Source organism: Diceros bicornis, chromosome 23 (genome assembly GCF_020826845.1).
Source record: "Diceros bicornis minor isolate mBicDic1 chromosome 23, mDicBic1.mat.cur, whole genome shotgun sequence".
In the NCBI taxonomy this organism is placed as follows: Eukaryota; Metazoa; Chordata; class Mammalia; order Perissodactyla; family Rhinocerotidae; genus Diceros; species Diceros bicornis.
In genome coordinates, this window is record NC_080762.1 from 52,233,144 (window position 1) to 52,257,114 (window position 23,971).

Sequence of the window (23,971 nt, forward strand, 5' to 3'; positions counted from 1 at the left end):
TATAAAATTTTAAAAGCCTATAAAGTTTCAGAAGTTCTTATTTCTAGAGAATATCTCTTAGAGTAATCTCTATTGTATTAGAATGCTGTGTACATAAAGATGAGTGCTGTCTTGCTTAGTATTTTTAAAAACATGACTCTGGGAAGTACATTTTGATAAAAGCACCTTTGATTTTTCTTTGGGGGGTGGGCTCCTTTAATACAGGTTTGTGAGTGGGAGTCGTGATGGGACAGCACGTATTTGGCAGTTTAAACGGAGAGAATGGAAGAGTATTTTGTTGGATATGGCTACTCGTCCAGCAGGGTAAGAAATCATATTTGAATTATTACATTGACATAGACAAGTATTTAAAGTATGCTGTATTACAAGTTGGTGTGACCCTCAGCCTATAAAAGCATATGTCATAACGCATGTTAAAGGATTACTTTTCTGTAATAACTAGAGGTGAAAGGCATTGGTTTTTATGAAGTGAATCTTTGCCATATATGAGAAGATCTGCTGCATTAAAGTTTTTTTTCTTCAGTTCAGTTTTGTTAAGGGCATGAGATAGTACTTTAAAAATAGTTGTAAGTTTTACTAGTTTTTTCAGGAAGTGGAACATATTATAGTGTTCCATCTGTCCACAGAGGGATGTTGTGGTATATCCAGTGATTTTCTCCAGACAAGAGAAATTATATTACACCTTGTAACGGTTATTTTGATTGTAATAATCATTTTTCTCTATTTGTGTGTAGTAGTCTCAGATGGATGGGAGAACAAAACAGTTAGCAGGGTATGCCAGCAAGAGTAAAAGATGGAGAGTGAGCAGCATGGCACAGACCTCCTGGATCTAGATAGGGTTAAAGCAGTGATCTTTACCTTAGGGCATCTGTTACTAAGGGCTTAGGAGTGCTGGAATCCTGGGTTTGCTGACTCAGTGCAATGATTTTGCCATCATTCTTTGTTGATTCAAACTCTTCTTACTGTTAAGTGATGGTTATCCATGTTAATAAATATAAATTATAGGAAAATGCCTTTAGGTTTTTGTCATACTGGTATTTTAATAAATAACATCAGTGTAAACAAATACTGCCCTCCATCACTTTCAGCCAAAACCTTCAAGGAATAGAAGATAAAATCACAAAAATGAAAGTAACTATGGTAGCGTGGGATCGACATGACAATACGGTTATAACTGCAGTTAACAACATGACTCTGAAAGTTTGGAATTCTTATACCGGTCAACTAATTCATGTCCTGATGGTGAGAAAAAAAGACTAATTTTTATTTAGTATAACTGAAGCTGATTGTAGAGTGGAATATTTTCATTGAGGAATAAAGTCTTTTATGTTAGCTAAAAATTCTTACTTGCTAGATGGGTGACAGGTCTTTGTGGGAGATTGGAAATAATTTAAAAATGCAGTTAAACGGGTTTGGCTTGGAACTATAGATCTCTGCTGATTTTTAGTATGTAGGGCTGCATCAGTAGTATTCTCAGGTTTCACCAAGTGATAGCAAAGCCCTGGACAGTGATATTAGCTCAGCGTCATTATTATACATCGATAAATTTGAAGATGTTTGCTACTTTAATAATTCTTAAAACTGAAATTTTAGAAATGTTGTCATTTTAGTGTTTGAATTTTCTTTTTTCTTTTTAATACTTATAATTCTTTGCCACTTCAAAAATGTTTCAGGGTCATGAAGATGAGGTATTTGTTCTTGAGCCACACCCGTTCGATCCGAGAGTTCTCTTTTCTGCTGGTCATGATGGAAATGTGATAGTGTGGGATCTGGCAAGAGGAGTCAAAATTCGATCTTACTTCAATATGGTAATTATCAGTCTCTTCATTTTAGAGCTGTTAAAAATTTGGGGACTTTTTGACGCAGGTACTCTGCATGTCACAAAGGAAATCCATTTAAGAATTGATTCAGACATTGTTTTGACTTTGTTTCAAAAAAGAGTTATTTATTCCACACTTTTATTTAGATGCTAAATTTAAAAGAAAATTGCGCATATTACAGTACATGTGTGTTGTGAAAACTGGTTTAGTTAGTGATAACTAGTTTTTAAAATCATTTTAACAGTGAAACTTGGAGAAGCTCACAAGGATGAAGATACGGTATAGATAAGAAAAAAGTTAGAAAAACCATGTGAGGACATTATAAATAAATATTTATATTGTGTTATTGTACTTCATACCAGTCCTTTAGTGCAACAGAATTTGATTCAGATACATCCATTTTAACATTAAAGCCAAAGAATCAGGCATTCTTGCCTTTTATCAAGTTATAGTATGTTAGATATTTATTTGAGTTTAAGCCCTTTCCCTCTATATTTCGTTTCTTATATAGATTCTTAGCATATTTTGCTGTTTGAATTGCAATGTTTTAATATCAACACAGCTTATTGTGCAGTGTTTCCATTCCTCTCTAACCAGTCTATGAAGTATAAAGTGCTCCTCAAATACTGCTGTATATCCAGTCACTTTTTTAAATCTACTTTCTATATATCAGGGATACCTTTCAACAAAAAAAATGAAAAGAAAAACATGTGTTTACTATTTTGACATGTTTAGATTCTTTAAAATTCAATTACAGAAATATTTAGTAATCATAAAACAATGCAGTTAATTGTGGTCAGAATTATTTTGCAAAAGAAATGATTTCACAAAACAATCATTTGTGAAATATAATGGTTTGTGAAAATAAGTTCATGAAAGTGATACTATGCTTGATTGGTGATCATAGTAAAGTTACTTCTGTGTAGTAAGAAGTAATTAATAAAAGCAATTTGAGGGAGGAGTAAGCAGAAGATAAAAAGAATTTTTGTTAGAGAAGGAATTAACTTTAGCTGTCTGTATGGATATGCCTTACTGTTGTACATAAGCTAAGAAATAAGATTTGTCAAGTTCTTATTTTTCTATTAAGACTTAATTATTTGGGTACAATTGTTAGTGGTGGATGGATTTCCTTAGTGACTATGTGTATAGAGAAGATTTTTAAAAAAGAAAATCCTTAAATATGCTGGTAAAGAACTTTTTCTTTTCTTCTTTTCTTTCCTTGTATTTCTGGTTTGTTCCCTTTTGGAATATCTCTGTTGAATAAGGGAATTAGTCATTTCTCAATTTGTCTTTATAGCCTCAAAAGAAAACAGTTTGTGGCCTATACATACATTAGTGACTTTATTTAGTAATTTTATATTTTCAGAGGGCATTAGTACAGTGTTTGGAGGGAAAGTTTTCTCTCATACTTGAATACTACTTTCACCTTTAAGTTATAAAGGTGAATTTTTCCTCATCAGGTAAGTCAGTCACACTAATATTCCACCTTATCAGTAGATACAAAAATTGCAGCACCTTGAGACTGAAGTGATTTGCTCTTAGACCATTACAAATTAGTGATAGAACCAGCAGTTGAAGTCAGCCATATTATATTGTATACTCTTTGAAATTAGCTAAGGGATCAAGTTACGTTATTGCTGTAAAAATTATTTACTGTTTAATAAGAGTTTTAGATACGGAAATTTTTCTGGTTTTTATGGATAAGAGGTAGAGAAGCCTCTAAAGGGCAGAAGAAATAAACGTATGTAATAAGTAGAATTGGATAGTATCCATAGAATCTTCAAACTGAGAAAAACAAAACACAGACTAAAGATTATGTCCTACGTTGATAAAACTAGAAAATGAGCTACCCTTCATCTCATTTAAATAAAGATACTCTCTTGAATTTTTTGCATGGTATTCAATGGCTTCCAAAATACTTCTACATATTACCTCCTTTGGGTCTCATGAAAACCTTGTAAAATAATCAGTGTAGATTGTATTATTGCTGGTTTTATGAGTGGAGACACTGAACAGAGATGAAGTGCTTTGCCCAGGTTTACCTAGATCACACAGCTGTTATACAGCCACTTGAGGGTTAAACCCATGTTTTTTGTCCATTGCTAAAATTTTCTTAATGATGACTCTAGTTATGGTTGGTCATTGCACAGCTAACTTCTAATTATACCCAGTTAGCGATATGTCCAGGGGCAAAATGTTTTCATAATGGTATTAACTCTGGGTAGATGTTTTGAGATCTTCTAATTTAGCTTGATGATTTTTTTTTCTGTCTCTTAATTTTTATAAGTTATCTAAGTGCCTTAACGTTTTGCTCTTCATTTTTCTGTTCATTTCATTGTTCGTTTTATCTATGGACAGATGGAAAATCAAGCATCCAGCATTGCTATTAAGAAAATAAAAACAGTTTGAGGGAGGAGTAGAAGTTTGTGTGTACTGTCCACTATCATGAATGTTGAGTTTTGGCTATAGTTAGAACTACTTGGCTCTGTGTAGCTAATCAGTAAGTTTTTGAGTTACTAAAATACCATAAAAGTTAATCGATTACAAATTCAATCCCTGATATTAAATTGTACTAGCAATCATAAGTTCAATTTAGTAAATATTTTTTGAGCACCTTTTAGAGGACTAAAGTGCCTTGGAGGATTTAAGGATGAATAATTCTAGTGGAATACTCCATTTTTAGACTAGAAATGGTGAAAGTTTAGATGAAGTATTATTAAGTAATATTTTGTATGTGTTTTAAAATAGAAGCTTATAACATGAATAAGTAAATTGACCGTGAAACCTGTGGCCGGAAAATAAGGAATGTAAGCTGAGCCATATTAAAGAACAAAAATTTTATATACAAATTTTTTAAAATACAGGTTTTTGTCAAGTATATTTTGAGAATACTGCTTTAATATTGGTCCTTCTTTTTATGATAATTAAATTTTCCACTTGAAATTTACACTACCTTTGCAAAAGGTAATCATGTAACAAATAATTTTGTATTAATCACCATTGTACTACACTTTTCTTACCTATTATAGAAATTAAACTTCTTTTTTGAAATTTTAGAAATAGTCAAAAATGTTATATCATCAAAAAGGCTTTCAAATATACAAGGTTGAATTTTTTAAATGCCCATGTTGATGTACATTAATTACATTTTAATAAATTTAATAAGTTTAAAATATGAGACATTAATATTTTAATATTGTGCTGATATTCGTCATTCAGATAAATAATCTAATTCCTTTTTTTCCCTGTATCAAGCCATGACTTATACTTTTAAAAAATCTTATGCTTTATTTTAGGACCTCCTAAGTTTGTAAACAAAAAGGTTTGAGATTGAGAATTGAGATAAAGATATTTAATTCCTTGTATATTTACATAATGCCCTAATTTATTTCATTTTAAAAATCTTGTAAATAGATTCTCAACTTGCTAGTGGCATGGTCTAGAAAAAGTGATGGCCTTATTTTTATTTTATTATTGCTAGCTTTCCTCTTAATAGAGGATCTGGAGCTAGCCCTGTTGGCCTAGAGGTTCAGTTCAGTGTGCTGTGCTTCAGCGGCCTGGGTTCGGTTCCTGGGCACGGACCTACACCACTTGTCAGTGGCCATGCTGTGGTGGTGGCTCACGTACAAAATAGAGGAAGATTGGCAACAGATGTTAGCTCAGGGCCAGTCCTCCTCAGGAAAAAAAAATATAGAGGATCTGAATGATAACAGTGGTTGGGGGTTGGGTTTGGTTTTGTTACTTATAAGAAGTATATGACAAGTGAAGTGATGGAACACGGCATGAAATGGAATAGACATTACATGTTCTTTGTACTCCCCCTCTTCCTTCCCCTGTTGTCTCATCTTTAAAAATAAGCTTAAAGTTTTAAAAGCATTTGTTGGAAAAGCATAGTATATAAGGTAGAAAACTTGAGCCTTTTTTTATGAACCAGAGAAAGAAGCTAAAGAGAATGTTGTAGAGGATTATGAACATAAGACAACTTTATTATTTTTTTAAAAAAAACCCCTAAATTCTAGGCCTTAAGCTTTACTTATCTACATTTTTCTAAAAACTATGTTAATTATTCATGTTTCAGCTGAACAATCCTTATATAACTTGAGTATTTAGGGCAAAAGTAGAGTATATTTGGTATTTTATTGAAGGCAGATAGCGTATATTAAGAATATTCCAAACTTTTCGCATATAGTTTAGAAGTCCACATTTTTGTCTTTGGTAGTGGCAGGAGGTAAACATCAGTATAGCTTTGTTTTGACAAGAGTTGTTCTAAACTAAGATTAAAGGCTCTAAACTCCAATTAAATGCTAAGAGGCAGATAAATTATTCCCAGACATGTGTGCAAACTCTCTGAACTGAAGTTGAGGGCCTTTGTAATATTCCCATTCCCTGAAAGAGTTAGGCGAGTTTAGAAGTTTAACGTAAGCATAAATGTTTCTAAATATAAAGTTGTTTTATAGCCTTTTTTTCCTTAAATTATCACAGTATAGCTAAGTTTTAACTACATGTTTAACTAAATGAATACTGAATTAATTTGGAAAGATAAACTTTCAAATTTCTTAGTACTAGGCCATTTGATTATTAGATAGTAAAGAAAAGATTTTTGGAGTGAGATTTGTAGACCTTACGTTAGCAACTTTCCTCATGTCTTGGGCACTTTTCCCTCATCTTTCCTGCTCTCTTTCTTTCCTCTGTATCTGTTGTTCTAGCTGTGTCTGTGACTCTCTCTCCATATCTTTCTATTTCTGTCATGTTATTCAAAACTAGTTTGTTGCCTCTTGTCTGGTTTTGATTTTAATTGAAGAGTACAGTATGTCTCCTTCTAGAAAGTGATTTTACTGAATTTGATTTTTGCTTTACTTTTGTTGTTTCATGGGTAAATTCCAAATAACAATTTTTATTTAATTAAATTTTTCCTTATTTTTGTAATTGTTAACCTTTGTTTTACTTGAGATTTTAAAAAATGTTCCAGTGTCCACTAATCCAGAACAATGTATTTCTCCTTGCAACGTTCCAAACGAGCAGAGGCTGCCAATCCACCACTCAGAATTTCTGCACATGCATACTTCTGACATGAACATGTTCTCAGTGTGACCTCTATTTTAGTTTTGGACAATTGTAGCTGCGTGTATCTAGGAAAGGGAGAAAGAGAAGCTCAAAATACGTATATCTCATATCACGTTCTCTTGTGAATCAAGATTTCAGAATCTGTCTCTCTCTCTCTCTTTCTCTTTTTCCTTCCTTCCTTCCATCTATTTCATTCTCTATCTGTTGTCATCTAACAAGATGTCATCTATCTGCAGCATGTGTGTTAAAAGGATTCTTTGATGCTTCCAGTCCTTGTTTCAGCCTCTCTGAGTAAGGAATGACCTTCCATCTTCTGATTATAAACTTCAGTTATCGTCACTTTCTTTCAGGTTTCTGGAGTTCTGTAGGTTCTATCTTTTTTCTCATCTACAGTCATGCATCGCTTAGCAATGGGGCTATGTTCTGAGAAATGTGTTAGACGATTTTGTCGTGTGAACGTCAGAGAGTGTACTTACATAAACCTAGATGGTATAGCCTCCTACACACCTAGGCTGGATGGTGCTAATATCTTACAGAACCACAGTCATATATGCTGTGCGCCACTGACTGAAACGTCGTTATGCGGCGCGTGACTGTATATGTTGATATCAAAGACATGTCTTAAAATTTGTTGCCATGAGTATGAGTTTGTCTCTCTAGCTTGTCACACTATTAAATGAATTGCTTTTATGTAGCAATTCTTTGACATGCTCCACGAGTCACTATCTATCACAAGGGTATTTGAGATTTGACAGTTAGAAGGGGAAGTATGTAAAATTATACAGAATGTAAGGATACAGGTGAAGATGTTTTGATTAGCAGATATTTGATTGCTTATTTTGTGCGTAAGCACAAGATATGGGGACCACGGGGGAAGAGTAAGACATGGTCCTTGTTTTTAGCCAGCTTGCAATTAAGTTGGGGAGATAAAATACACCTGAAAAGATAAGTATTGATAGTTTCAAATAGCGTGGCATATGGTAAAAGATCATTGCTATATCTGAAGATGTAGGGATCACTTCAGGGTGGATGGTCAGAGAAAGTTTTGTTGAGGGGGAAGAATTGGAACTATACCTTGAAAGATAAATAAGAATTGAGTCAGTTGAGAAAGATAACTAATTTTGTAAATAAGAGGAATATTATAAATAACCAAGTAACAAATACTAAGACATATTCATAGAGTAATTTAGAAAGTTCATCTGGAATAGATTTTTAAAAATGGGTGATAAGATGAAAAGCATAAATTGAGGTAGATTAATGATGGCCTCATTATTTTTTAAGCATAAAGAATAGCTAACATAGTGGGAATTTTGATGAATTACTTTATATTCCAGAAACTTAAGAGAATAATAGTTTGGTTACCAGTAGTAGTATTTCAGGTATGAAATTGGAAGGGTGGGAGGAGAACCACTTTTCATCAGTGAAATCATAATGAAAAATTATAGGGGTAGGTAGGAAATTTATGAAAGAAAAAAATATATGTATAGGAGTTGGTATTTTGTGACTGAAAGAAGGATTAGAGCTGGAGAGTGATAGAGGATTTAATAAATGTGTTGAGAGTATTAAGCCTTGGTGATCTTGATAATGATATTAATGGAAATATGAAAGATGTGAAGGAAACTGATTTTTTTTTGGTTCATTTTTAAATATTTTGTGTGTACTGCTGTGCTATCTATGTGGAAATGGCCAGCCAGCACTTGGAGATAGAATACATAGAGGGGTTCAGAGTAGAGAGAAAGAAATGTTGAAGTCTTCCATGTAGTAGAATGGTGTTTACCTCCTCTTGGAGACAGAGAGGGAGAGAGGGCAGTGTAGAGGGCTTAAAACTGAACTTTTTAGGAGTAGTCATATTTAGCAGAATGGAGAAGAGATCACAATATCTAGAGAGTATATTAGGAAGACACCATGGTACTATCATGTCAGAGAGCCCAAAGGGGGAGAATAAATTTCAAGGAGGACTTGATTAATAGTATTGTTGCTGTCAGAGAAATCAGAATATGGGTGAACAAAATGCTGTTATATTTTTCAAGATGAGTTATTTATTTTGGTAACATTTTTCTTTTGATGAAAATTAAAGTTGATTCTTCAGAGTCACTTTTAAGCCAGTTACGACAGTTTCCTTTTTTATGTAAATTTATTTATCTTGGTACCACGTATTTTAAATAGCCGTCTTCAATTCATATGTAATAATGTTACCAAAAATTAAAGAATTTTCAATTTTCATTGATTCAGTAATGATCTAAAGTAATTTGATGACACCTGGACTACTGGAGTATGGATAGCTTCCCTTCAGATATATGTTTGTTTATGTTGTTAACTATCATAATAATTAGAAGGTGGCCAAAGCATATTTTAATCATATGTATGACAGTGTCTGTCTTCAGTATCTAGTGTACATTCTTTTTTTTTTTTTAATAATTTTTATTTATTTTCCCCCAAAGCCCCGTAGCTAGTTGTACATCATAGTTTCACATCCTTCTAGTTGCTGTATGTGGGACGCGGCCTCAGCATGGCCGGAAAAGCGGTGCGTTGGTGCGCGCCCGGGATCCGAACCTGGGCCGCCAGCAGCGGAGTGCGCGCACTTAACCGCTAAGCCACCGGGCCGGCCCTGTGCATTCTTAAATTAAGTTTATTTTCCCCCAGGTTGATAAACCTTAAAGGTTCTTTATACATCAGGAAGGACTTTTTAAAGGGTATTCCTTAGCATAAATTCCATTTCTCAGCTGTTTTATTCTTGGGATATGAGTCTATCTCATAAAATTCTTAAGGTATCTCATAAAATTCTTAAGGTATCTCAAAAGATTCATAATTTTAAGTTGTGGAGCATTTTCTAGGTAAGATGTTCCCTTCTAATCAATGGTTCATTTTAAAAAATCAATGAGAGAGAAAAATTAACCCTGGTCATAGACTTGGAATAATTCCATAAGAGGATGATTTTGCATAAGATAGCCCATATTTTTAACCTTGATTTGTGTTGAGTTCCTCTAGGCCTACATACTTCTCATATTCAGCTGTATTTATGTTCTTCATGATTGATAATAATTTAGACCTTATAATTTTTATCCATAATCTAGTGCTTTTAGCATACTTCATTTCCAGATTTGTCTAGTTCTTCCAGAAAGCCTTCTGAATATCAGATGTTAGGACTTTAGAACTGGGTAGGACTCTTGTGATCATTTAAATTATCTCTATAATTTCACAGAGAGATTAGGTGATTTGCCCATTGCTAGAGAAGGGGTCTGGTCTGTCAGATCTTAGGCCTCATTCCTCTGTCTCCTTTAATTATTTATCATCATTCCACTTCACAAAAATTATATTAGAAGTTGTGGATGGTATTCTGCCTTGAAAAAGGTACTAGTATTCTTCATTAAATATGCCAGTTCTATCATCGTGAAAGCTCTTAACTCACTTTTTGTATTGATCTCATTTTTTTCCAGTTCAGTATAAAGCTCTAACAAGATTGTACCACTCATTTCTTGGAAATATTTCTAAATTTCTTTAGTCAGTATGAGAATTTTCCTACAAAGGAGTCATTATTTTAACTTGTCTGATCCTTTCATCTCTTGCTTTAAAAAACAAAACAGAATAACTTCTTTATCATAATTGCTAAATATGTTTTTCTATTTTCATTTAACTCCTTGAAATTTTTGCACTTATTAATAAATACTATCTCCTGGTTTTCTCAACTTTCCTTATTGTGATTTAATGTGTGAGTTTTATTATGTGGTCTTTACATATGTCCCAAATAACCTTTAGCCAGAATACTTGATAGAAAAATAATTTATCTAAAATGCGTTTATTTTGAAATTTGTGATTATTACTCATTTCTATTTTTTGATTTACTACAGCATGCAATAAATACTAGCCTAAGTTATATACAATATTAAATTTTATGTTGACTTATTCTCTTGTTAAGCAGTATATTTAATTTTATGATAGGCCCATACAACTTTAATATGGATAAAGAGGATATTTTCTTCCTTTAGGTTTTTGAATATAAGCCTCATTGCTTTCTAGTTACACTTGCATATTCAAGTAGTGCCTTTATTATCAAACTTTTTCTTTGAGAATTCTTATAAATACTTTGACCCTGGTTTAAGAAGATGAAATCCTTTTCAGAGAGAAATATTTAACTTTCTTTTTTGCTTGGCTTAGTTAATCATAGCATAATTCAGAAAAATTCAGAAAAACAGCTAGGGTTTATTTATATAGAGAAAGCAAAATATTTTCCTACCTTATATCAACTGGAAAGCCTAGTCTGCATTTTGTAGTTATGGGTGTTTATTATCTGAGGAGCCATTACTAAATATAAATTTTGCATTTTAATTAATAAAGTTATAGGCACGTTTTCGAATTGGTTTCGAATTGCTTCCGAATTCGAAAGCAGATTCTTTCAATGCCTTTAATGAATAATGGTTAATCCAAATAATGTATTTTTCCCTTTTCTCACGTAGTTGAAATACACTTTTATTTTCTCCATGTAAGTCACATTGGAGTTAATACCAATGCCTCACACCAAGAAATTGGTACCTGCCATGTTAACAATGGCACGTGTTATGTAGGAATCACAGTGATCTTCAACAGGATTGCGATTTTTTCTTTTTTTTTTTATTTAAGTTCCGCCTCTCCTAAGTATTCTTTTAAAGATCTTCTACTAACTGTAAATGTGGCAACATTGGTAAATAGCAGGGGTATAGGGTTGATTAATCCTCACCACTACCCCATCCCCCGAAAAGAGGGGGAAAAAAAAACGTAGAGCAAGATTTCCTAAACATTATGTGAAGGATACCAAGTGATGAAAAATACCTTTGGCATTGCTGAGTCAGACTTCTCTCGGATCTCTTCTTCTGTTCTACTGTGTACTTAGAATTGTACACTTAGACTTATACTAAAGTACAGTCATGCACTGCATAATAACGTTTTGATCAATGATGGACTGCATATACAATGGTGGTCCCATAAGATTAGTACCATATAGCCTAGGTGTGTAGTAGGCTATACCATATAGGTTTGTGTTAAGTACGCTCTGTGATGTTCACACAATGACACTCTGTGGTGTTAACACAATGACAGAATCGCCTGAGGACACATTTCTCAGAACGTATTCCTGTCATTAAGCAATGCATGACTGTTACAGTTCTGAAAGCATTTAAAATAGTTCCTTTTTTGTTTTCTCTTGTGTAAAATTTTGAGTGAACTGAGATTAATAAAACATCTAACAACACATGGCCAAAAAAATTTCAATTCTTTTCTCTTGAGTTTTTGATGTAAAATTCTACCTATTTATAAAAGTACATATAACTTGTTATTTGCCTAGGAAACATTGAATCCTGACATTTTTACTTCTAGTCTTTAGTTTTGGCAAATACTAGGCTATGTAGCTACTAATGCCCTTATGTTAATCTGGAGAAGTAGTTCTTTTCTTTCTTGTTTTTGAATCGTTTTGAAGTAGACTTGGAATCAGTTCCCTTCCTCTGCTGTCTTCTCCAACTTTCTTCACAACCAAGAAATGATCCTGTTTCATTTATGATTCATTTTCTTTTATGGTAAATCTTTAAGTATATTAGACATTAGGTAAGTTCACCAATTTTCTTTTCATATGACTAAATTTTAAGAAAAGTTATTATTTCTTTTCCATTATTATCACCATCCAAAGCAGCATTTATAAACACTAGTGTGTACATTCCTTCTTTTCAACAGGCTAAAGTAAAAACTAGTTTTCTTTTTGAGGCAATCGCATTTGTGGTATTATATAAACTTCTTAGGCAGAGCCCTTCCTTTTAGAGTGGTATTTTCTCTTTTGACCAAATGCAAACTTTTCTTGAGAAAGCAACTATTCTTCTTCTGGTTTTAATTTAACTTCTGTATTTGGTGAACTGCACATCCATCCCTGTGCCTTATTTTTATCATGGAAGAAAGAAAATTACCACTTGTCTCTTTTCCAAGCATTTCTTGGGATATTGGGGCATTACTAATACAATTTAGTTTGTTCTAGATCAGTGGATACCGGAACTGAGAGGAGGTATTTCTTACCTGATAATATGTGTGTGTTCCGATTCTGCTAATCCAGAAATCCAATCGCATTTGTTGAAAATCATCCTTAGTTGTTATTGGTTAGGGAGTCAACTCCCTATTTTAGTTGTTTTCTGAAATTCGGTCCCTAGATGTGCCTTAGATAGGGTAGAATTTTTACCTCTTTCAGAACACTGCTAAAGAAGTTTTCAACTGGAACATAGTCTGAAGAAGCACTGAGAGCAAAAAAAATTCAGAGTGGTGATTGGCCACCTCTGTTTGATTGACAGGTTGCAGGGAGAAACCCATTCGTTCTGGATTAATGGAACTGGAAAACAGAAAACAATTATCAGGTAAAAAAAACCTTTTCTTTAACCTTTGAAATTCACCATTTAAAAAATGAGTCAGACCATCAAGGGAAGTTATTACCAAAAAGAAAAAAATTTAGTCTCTTGTGAGCAGTGATCTCTGGCTACTACTTCCAAGAATTACAAAAAAATCACTACAGTTACTACACATTGTCAGCCTTTGCTGAAAGGGCTTGGTTAAGTGCAGATAAGATGGAATGTAAGGCACAGTTACATTTTAAATCTGCGTTAAAGACGTGAAGCAGAATTCTATGGGTGGGGGAGATTAGTGTGGTTATTTCCTGAATTGTGTCTGGTCTATGATAAGGAGAACACTTTGTTTTTCAAGGCTATTAATCTGGCACTTTTCATGAATAGTCACAATTTTTGTTACTCTGCTGTGTTTGTTATACTTATTCTTCACTTCATGTATACTTATGCATCTTTTGTATACTTACGTATCTTCTATCATAAAATTTTAGTAACATTAGTGACCAGTTCTTTATATTTTAATGACGGTTTTCTGATTGTTGCTTAAATGCATTTCAGATTGAAGGCCAAGGCCATGGTGCAGTGTTCGACTGCAAATGCTCTCCTGATGGTCAGCATTTTGCATGCACAGACTCTCATGGACATCTTTTAATTTTTGGTTTTGGCTCCAGTAGCAAATATGACAAGGTAAAGTATGGTGACTATGTATCTTCTTATGCTTTCTTTTTTTTTAAATCCATGGATATTTAGGGGTTGTGTTTGTTTGGAGGTGGGTGAGAATCATTTATGCTTTTAGTGTAAAGCTTAAAGAATCATGTTTTAAATAGTTAAATGGAGAGTTATGTTTTGGAGAGGAAGGTGAAGATAGCAGTTGTTAAATCTCTTTTCTGTAATAGACATTAGATAATAATTAGATCTTATTTAATAATCTTTATATTTTAGAAGGAATAACTTTTTACTTAGCTTGCTAGAGCAGTCTAGATTACAGTTCTTCAGTTGGGGTGTATAAGCTGGGAATGGGAGATGTTGTCCATAGAGGGACTCTTTGAAATTATTTATTGGATGATATTCATTTATCTTGGGTACGAATCTGTGGCTTGCATGTGGTTCTCAAAAATGTATGGCTTACTGATGGTAGCTACTAATGTTTTTAAATATTAAAGACTCTAAGATCAGTGACTAAAAGACTTAAATTGCTTATTTGGGGTAGAGTGGTATAAAAGATAATCATAGTAAAAATTGAATAGTTCATAGTTTCATTTAAGAAATTCCAAATTAGCCAATAAAATTTTGAAGTTACAGATGTGTTAGGCTTGAGTTCATATTAATAATTTTATATTACTTCAAAACTTTTAGAGAGAATGGTTATTGACTCTTGGGAAATCATGTCATATTAATTTTTTGTATTATATAAACCACACTATACTTAAAGATTTTCTTTTTTTAAGGTTTTCATAAATTGTATAAGTGATTTCATTAAAGAGTTCAATTTGAAGACTAAATTCATTGAATGATTTCCCTTGGCAAAATGCTAAAACAAATAATGACCATATTTAAAAATTTAAAAAATAAGATAAATCATGATAGCTCTCTCAAAGTAGTAGTACCACTGAATGATTTTTACTTAGATTTGATTTTATCATTGAATTTGAAATTATATAATTTATTTTTAATGTTAGTTTTTTATGTATACAATCTCTTCCTTGTTCCAGAGAAGATTCAAAGCAGCTGCTTTCCTGATCATAAAATTTAATGTAGAAAATATAAAGATCTATTTACAATTAATTCAAGAGAAAAATATTCTTTTATATTATTGCTTAATACTATAATTTATATTAAAACGGTTACTTTCCATTAGAAATTTATAATAATAAATTTTTATTTTTTCAATCTTTTATGGACCTGTCTCTTTATAGATAGCAGATCAGATGTTCTTTCATAGTGATTATCGGCCCCTTATCCGTGATGCCAACAATTTTGTATTAGATGAACAGACTCAGCAAGCACCTCATCTCATGCCTCCCCCTTTTTTGGTTGATGTTGATGGTAACCCTCATCCATCAAGATATCAGAGGTTAGTTCCTGGTCGTGAAAATTGCAGGGAGGAGCAGCTCATCCCTCAGATGGGAGTAACTTCCTCAGGTAAATGCTTTTTTTCATGTACAACCAAATTTTTCTTTTCCTACTGATGTCTTATAAAATTGCTAATTTGTTTTTGAACATATGAGAAGTAAAATAGTTTTTTCATACTTCTCTAAAGTTCTTCGAATAATGCTTAGATATTACAAGATAATTAAGGAACATTGGAGATTTAAGGCAATAGTTTTGGTCTATATCAATTTATAACCTCTGGGGACTGATAGGATGTGTTCTTGTATTTGCTATGAGATCAGTTAGTTTATTTATTTATTCATTCAACAACATATATTGAAAATCTTCTCTGTCCCTGATACTTACTAAGCTATAGAGTGAGATAGATTAATAAACATAGTTATAAAGAAATACATAGTTAAAAATTGTAGTAAATGTTATTAAAAGGAATAACAGTATCACATAAGAGAGAGAATGTGAGACTAGGCAGCCTACTCACATTAAAGATTGATTTAAGAAGTGACCAACTTTTAGAAGTTTATAAGTAAGATAGGAATGAAAAGTTGAGAGCTGTTTTAGTGAAGAAATGGAGGGTGCAAGTCACATTAGTTGAAGAATCGAATGAAAGTTGAAATGGAGACACGGTTTACAGACTCCTTCCCCACTTTTGACAAGAATTGTAGCACTAATTTATTAAGTGAAAGTAATGGAGAGATTCTATAAAGAAGGTTAAACCAGTTTTGGAATTACGAATCTTTCTGTTATATTTTAGACTAGAAAAGTGTTTATGAAAATGTTTTCTAAGTTTGGAATTACGAATCTTTCTGTTATATTTTAGACTAGAAAAATGTTTATGAAAATGTTTTCTAAGTTTGGAATTACGAATCTTTCTGTTATATTTTAGACTAGAAAAATGTTTATGAAAATGTTTTCTAAGTTGTGGACTCTAGCATAATGAACAAAACTTCTAAGATATGATTAACATATATAGGATATAACATATAATGAGTAACTTTGAAATAATGAATTTAGATTCTGTGAGCAGCACAGAAAAATCAATCTCATCGCATTATAGAGAAACCCGCCTTTTATTTTTCTTAAAGGATTGGGCATGAATTTGCGATGAAGATGGACATATTGGATAGGAAAAGCTGCTATTGGAACTAGGCGTGCCCACTCAGGATGGAGGTGGGGGAAAGCATTAGAGGAGTCATCTCTGCTGCTACTTGTAGAGGGTAGTACAGTCCCCCAGACCTGAATATCGGGAGGATGTGAAACTAAAATCTTTCAGTACATGAACACAGCATGAACTCAAAGAATCTATGAATGCGTAGTATTCAAGAAGTCTAGGCAGGTATTCAGATTAGAGAAGTCTCAGTTATTAGAGAACTCTTGATTATAGGACTGAAACTAAGGTAAATGTCTTCAGTCTCTTGGAGGGGAACTGGCAAGAATCAGATCTTGCCCAGGTCTCAAAATAGATACTTAGGCTGGGATTTCAGGCATAAGGAAATAAGGAAAGGTTTCATTTATTAAAATATCAATGCTACTTAATTATTGTGATTATTACTTTTTCTGCCATTTAATAGTTTATAAGGGCTTTCATAAATAATGTCATTTAATCTTTGTCTCTATAGTTATCCCAAAGCTAGAAGTTGAGAAAATGAAAATTTAATAACATTATGTTTTGTTCCAGTTAAAGTATATGGACTCAACAGGGACTCAAACCCAGCCCTGACTCCCAGTCCATTGTTCTTTCTTCCATACTTAGCTGCCCATAGAGTAAAAAGTAGACTTGATCTTGAAAATGAATGGATGCCGGTTATTAGTACAGGGCCACAAGAGAATCCATAGCAATAATTATGGGTTCAAAGTGAGTCACAGAATTTTTAAGTGTTCTACGTCACAGAATTCAGGGTAAACATAATTTTTTTCATTATTTTAGACTTACCAAATACAGAAATAGAATGAAAGAACTTTTTGAAAAAGTTCTTTTTGAAAAAACTTGAGCATCATTTTTAACTATATTTGCAGATCAGGATCTATAATAAAATTTTGGGAAATCCCTTAGAGTTAGGTAAAAATAGATGATGGCTATGGTAATAATAAGTTGGCTTGAATGCAGTTTTGTTATATTTACACCGAACAATACACTTTAAATGTAAGCACATTTAAAGCACTCAGTCGTAAACTTGGTCTATCCCAGGTTACCCTTCGATGTTCAAATATGGGATGTTTTCCCAGCAGCATACCAGGAAAGAAGCATCCACAGGCATTTTAACTTTTACCTCTGTATGCTTTTACCTCTTTCTAGCTTTGTGACCGTGGACAAGTTATTTTATCCAGTTGAATTTTAGTTTTCTCTTATAAAATGAAATCACATTATGTGCATAATTTCCCCTTTCCTTACACCTTCCTTACTACTACTACTACCAGTTCATTTCAGGACATCCTTTGTATCTGCTCTTCCTAGCCCGCTTTAAAAGTCTGATCTCATCAAATCCTCTTGTATCCACACACCTGATACTAATTTTTCCCTTCTCTACTCTCATGGCAATGCTTTCAGATATCTTGTAACACTTATACATTTTTTTATTCATTCAGCAGGATTGTACATTTTTATATGCCTAGCGTTGTGCTAAGATTTAGAATTAGAATATTAAGATAAAGAAGACAATCCATGCTTTGGTGGAACTAACTAGTGTGCTTCCTTTCTGTATTGGGCTGAGTACTAAGACATGTATACAGTAGTCCCTTCTTATCTGCAAGGGATACGTTCCAAGAACCCCCAGCAGATGCCTGAAACTGTGGATAGTTCCAAACCCTGTATGTATTATGTTTTTTCCTAGACTTAAATACCTATGATAAAGTTTAATTTATAAATTAGGCACAGTAAGAGATTAATGTTGCTTCGAGGCCATTATTAAACAAGCACTGCGATAGCAAAACAAACAGTCGATCTGATAACTAAGATGGCTGCTGGGTGACTAACAAGCAGTAGCCTGTACAGCGTGAATGCGCTGGACAAGAGGATGGTTCATGTCCAGGGCGGGACGGAGCAGGACACTGCAAGATTTCATCACACTAGTCAGAACAGCATGCATTTTAAAACTTACAAAGTTTTATTTCTGGAATTTGCCATTTAATACTTTTGAACCACGGTAGGCCACAGGTAATTGAAACTTTGGAAGGCAAAACCGCAGATAAGGGAGGACTACCATATATTGTTTGAGGAAGTAAAAGAAGATAGCAGCTAATTCTTTCAGGGGTAGTCTGGAAAGATTTCACAGAGGAAATATCATGGAGGTGGCATTTTAGTTGGTGCTTGAAGGATAAGTTGATGTTTATCACATTTATACTTGAAAGGGGAGTATTGTGGTCAAAAGCTCCAAAGCATAAAGGTGTTTATCGTATTAGGAAAGTAGAACAGTCAAGTAATCCCGTATGATTGGTACGAATGAGAGTGGATGCTGGAAAAGGAGGATGGGTTAAAACACCACATTCCTTCCTACCTCAGAGCCTTTGTTACCAACTCTTGCCTTCCATCTGGAGTGTTCTTTTTCTAGCTGTTTACATGGATGACGAGTTGTTAGCTCAAATGCTGCCTTCTCAAGGAGGGCTTTTTTGACTTCTGAGTCACCATAGGTAGTTCCCATTCTCTCTTCCTTCCCCATTTTCCCTTTCTCATCATCATCTTTATTTTAACAACATTTTTCACAATCTGCTTTTATGTATGGGTTTATTGTTCAGTTTCCTCATTAGAATGTTAGAGCCCTGAAGGTCAGGGACTTGAATGTCTTTTATTCGCCTCTGAATCCTCCGTTCCTTGGCATAGTTTCTAACACATAGTAGACACTCAAGAATTTGTTGAATAAATGAAGCAGTAAAGTTCTTTGAGAAGATGGGTAGTCACATTTGCCTTTTTAAAAGAAACTATGATGTAAAATGAAATCCGACTTTTATGACTTACTAGATATATGATTGAGTAGTTACTTTGGTTTTCTCGTCTATAAAATGGAGTTAATAATACATACCTAACTGAATTATTGTAAGGCTTATATAAGTGCCTGAATCATGGTAAACACTTAGTAAAAGGTATCATCATCACCATTGTTATTTTTAATAAATTAAGATTGAGGGGGGCATGTTTCCTTTTTTTTTTCACTCTCGTCATTTACAGTTGATCATTTTAGGTCTTTTACTCAAACAAAATTTGTATTTAATTCTGGCTCAAAGTCAAGCTAATGAGTAAAATGGTTTGAGTAGTTGACTACAGTATCCTTAACATTTTGTGTGGTATTACATAGGACTGAACCAAGTTTTAAGTCAGCAAGCAAACCAGGAGATCAGCCCACTGGACAGCATGATTCAAAGACTACAGCAGGAGCAAGACCTGAGACGTTCTGGTGAGGCAGGTGTCAGTAATACCAGCCGTTTAAGTAGAGGTAAGCAGTGATTCTTTTAAGTGAAATATTAAACCAAAGCAGTCTAAATCTCCAATAGTAGAAAAGCGTTTAAAGAAATTATGGTATATCCATAAAATGAAATATTAGGCTGCCAAAATGATTGTTTTTGAAGAGTATTTATGACCTAAGAAAATGTTCATAATATAAGGTTTCAAACTGCAGATAATGAGTTTTTTAATATGTATATTCTTCCAAATTTTCTATAGTAAACATGTAGAACTTAGAAAAACTTTAAAAATAAATTTATTCAATAATTTATGAAATAAATTCAAAGCCACACTGTCAAACATCTCATCACTCTTATTGTTGTATATTACTAAATTTTAAGAGAAAATTTAAAGCAAATTTATGAACCATAAATGTTCTTCGGTTTGTCTGGTTTTACTTCTTATAAAGTTTTCCCAAAAATACATAGCATTTTTTTTTTAAAGTAGTGATTTCACATCTTTGGGGCTTAACAGTTAGTAGTTTTGATTCATTAACTTATCTATTCTGCTGAATAACCATGTTGTATGTCTGTTAAACTTTTACCTGTAGTGTAGTTCCTGATTTGATAACTTAATTATTTATACAGTATGAAGTTTCACATGGACTATTTTTTTCTGTTATGAGCTAATGGAGAAGTGTCTCTAAATAGAACTTACTATGTTAATTTTTTTGCTTAGGTTCTGTAAGTTCTACCTCAGAGGTTCATTCACCACCAAATGTAGGACTAAGGCGTAGTGGACAAATTGAAGGTGTACGGCAAATGCACAGCAATGCACCAAGGAGTGAAATAGCCACAGAGCGGGATCTTGTCGCTTGGAGTCGAAGGGTGGTAGTTCCTGAGCTGTCGACTGGTGTAGCCAGGTAAGGGGAATTGTGAATTTTTGTGTGTCACAGTTGTTTGTGTTCATTTGGAATTATAGTCTTCAAAGTACCGTTTCAGCTCTATAATTTATTTTAAATTTATCTGAAGAGTCTGTGTTTTAAACTATTCATGATTCTGAAGAAAAATTAAATTTCAATTTATGTTCTTTTCTAGAATGATTCATGTAAATGATATGAGGGGGGATGTGTTAAGGTGAATGGGGGAAATCATAAATTTGGATTGACTAAATATGAGATTTTATCGAGTAGTATATTTAAATCTTAGTTTGTCTCGTTTAACTGTATCTTAAAACATTTCATAAAGTTTGTTATAATTTTTTATGGATTTTACTAATCATTCACACCATATCAGAGGCATAGTGAAAGTATATTATATTATTTATTGGTAATACATTATATAAATATATTTATATATTAAAATGATTCTTTTTTATATTTAAAAGTATACATATATAAATTAAAAAGTATTGATTTGATGTAATCCTTTCTCAAGGTCTGTGTTATGAGGAAACTTTATATCCAGTTCCTTTTGATTCTTTTTTTTTTTTTTTTGGTGAGGAAGATTGGCCCTGAGCTAACATCTGTGCTCATCTACCTCTGTTTTCTATGTGGGATGCCACCACAGCATGGCTTGATGAATGGTGTGTAGGTTCATGCTTGGGATCTGAACCTGAGAACCCCGGACCACTGAGCAGAGTGTGTGAACTTAACCGCTACGCCACTGGCCCAGCCCGCCCTTTTCATTCTTTAGTAATGAAATATTCATGAATGTGGTCCATATGAACCCAACTAATACTGACTACATACTATAATACTGTACTATAATCAAAATGTGAATTTGATTTTAGGATTTTCTAGTTCTTAAACTCAAAAGATAATAGTAATTAAGTAGTTAAATATTTTTAATCTGAATGTTTATATAGATTATACTTTTTGATTGGACAACACTTCAAATTTGTTTTAGGATTTAGGATTAAATATATACCTAAAGTATAAATTTAAACAATAACTTTTTATCTAGTGAGAAATACACCCAGATGTTCTTTTTTTTTTGTTTTTTTAATTTTTATTTATTTATTTTTTTTCCTCCAAAGTCCCAGTAGATAGTTGTATGTCACAGCTGCACATCCTTCTAGTTGCTGCATGTGGGACGTGGCCTCAGCATGGCCAGAGAAGCAGTGCGTCAGTGCGCGCCCAGGATCCAAACCCGGGCCGCCAGCAGCGGTGTGCGAGCACTTAACGGCTAAGCCACGGGGCCAGCCCCCAGATGTTCTTAATAAAACAAAAAACAGCGTATTTTTTGCCTACTTTTTAATTTTAACGTTAAGGTTAGTAGGGGGTACGATAAATAACACCCACCTTTTCAACAGTAGTTCTGAAGTAATTGAAAACACAAAAGAATAGACAGATAAGAAATCAGAATATTACTATTTTTTATTGATACAGCTGCGAAGAATGTGGCTTTTATCTGCAAGAAAGTGTGCTTCCTAATACTGAAGCCCAAACACAGGTAGCACTGGGCTACAGTATTTCTCCCCATGTAAGGCAGCTGTATAGAATGTATACTTGGTAAGCAATGGCATGGGCCTGGGCCACGCTAAGCTAGTTTTTCCCTCCAGAGCATACCAATTAATGAGTTCAGTCCTCCCCTGAAGAAGGATGAGTAAGGAGGTGAAAAGAGGCCAGGAGTGGGTTCCGAGTTGGTGGTAGAGGTCCCTGCACTTGGAGGGAAACATGAGTGGGGAAGATTTGTTTCTCTCCAAATGTTCTTCACCTTTTTCTCTCTTTTTCATTGGGCTTAACCTTTGAGCCTGTGGTCAAGCGAGGTTGTGGCCATTACTTCACAGGGTATTCGACCTTCCTGGAGCTTTGCCCCAGTACTTAGTACTCTTCCTTTGAGAATCTTCCTGGAGTATACTCCCTGGTAGGTAGTTTAAAGTTTGTCCCTCTAAAGCTTTTAAATGGGTCAGACTAGTACATTAATTAAAATTAAATCTTATTGCATAGCGAGCAAAGGACTAATATGTATAATATATGAAGAACTCTGGAAACTCAACAGTAAACATAACAGTCCAATCAGAAAATGGGCAAAAGACATGAACGAACGTTTCATCAAAGGATATACAGATGGCAGATAAACATGAAAAAATATTCAACATCATTAGTCATAAGGCAAATGCAAATTAAAGCTACAGTGAAATAATCTTTCTATACCTATCAGAAAGGCTAAAATATAGTGACAGCACCAAATGCAGGGGAGGGTGTGGAGAAACTGGATCACTCATGCATTCCTGGTGGGCGTGTAAAATGATGCAGCCACTCTGGAAAACAGTTTGACACTTTCTTAAAAACCTAAGCATCTGTGATCCAGTGCTTGCACTCTTGGGGATTTATCCCAAAGAAATGAGAACTTATTTTCACACAAAAACCTGTACAAAGCTTTATCTGTAATAGCCAAAACCTAGAAGCAACGCAGATGTCCTTCATTGGGTACATGGTTCAACCAACTGGTATATCCATACCATGGAATACTACTTTGCAATGAAAAGGAACAACCTGTTGGTACAACAACGTGAATGAATCTTGAGGGAATTAAGCTGAGTAAGAAACCAGTCTCAAAGGTTACATACTGTATTATTCCATTTATGGACTATTCTTGAAATGATAAAAGTATAGAGATGGAGAACAGATTAGTAATTGCTAGATGTTGGAGGGAAGAAGGGCTGAGGAGGAGAAGAGAAAGATGGGTATGATTAAAAGGGCACTACAAGGGATCTTTGTGGTGATGGAAATGTTCTATATCTTAACTGGGGTGATGGATACACAAACCTATAGTTGATAAACTTGGATAGAATTAAATACACACACAAGTAGAAGTAAAATTCTGAATAATATCAGTGGGTTGTATCAGTGTCAACAGCCGGGTTGTGCTGTTGTACTATAGTTTTGCAAGATATTACCATTGAGGGAAACTGGGTAAAGGATGAAAGGAATCTCTGTTTTATTTCTTACAACAGTATGTGAATCTACAATTATCTCAGTAAAGAGTTTAACTGAAAACAAACAAGAACAAAAAATTGTCAAGAGCAAACAAAAAATTAAATCAAGGCCATTCTTTTCACAAGATTTAAATTTACTCGTTTTATTTCCCATTCAGAATTATAACCAGCCGCATTAGAGATTCTGCAGTTAATTAAAATGACAACATTAATATATTCTAGTAATAAAATATCAACATTACAGAGCTGTTCCAAGTTTGAATATTAACTCCCTTCCAACTGTGAAATCTCCAGGGAAAAATTAAAATTCA

The 23,971-nt window shown here is 33.6% G+C and overlaps 1 protein-coding gene across 3 annotated transcripts in view; it reads left to right on the forward strand.

Annotated features, from left to right (window-relative positions):
• The window catches only part of PHIP (pleckstrin homology domain interacting protein), a 132,104-nt gene that overhangs the window by 55,558 nt on the left and 52,575 nt on the right, over positions 1-23,971 (forward strand). For all 3 annotated transcript variants that reach the window (XM_058566741.1, XM_058566742.1, XM_058566744.1), the window contains 7 exons: positions 205-303; positions 1,089-1,242; positions 1,674-1,808; positions 13,793-13,921; positions 15,151-15,376; positions 19,633-19,770; positions 20,457-20,640. In XM_058566741.1, coding sequence (XP_058422724.1) covers positions 205-303; positions 1,089-1,242; positions 1,674-1,808; positions 13,793-13,921; positions 15,151-15,376; positions 19,633-19,770; positions 20,457-20,640 — 1,065 coding nt within the window. The remainder of the gene's footprint in view (positions 1-204; positions 304-1,088; positions 1,243-1,673; positions 1,809-13,792; positions 13,922-15,150; positions 15,377-19,632; positions 19,771-20,456; positions 20,641-23,971) is intronic.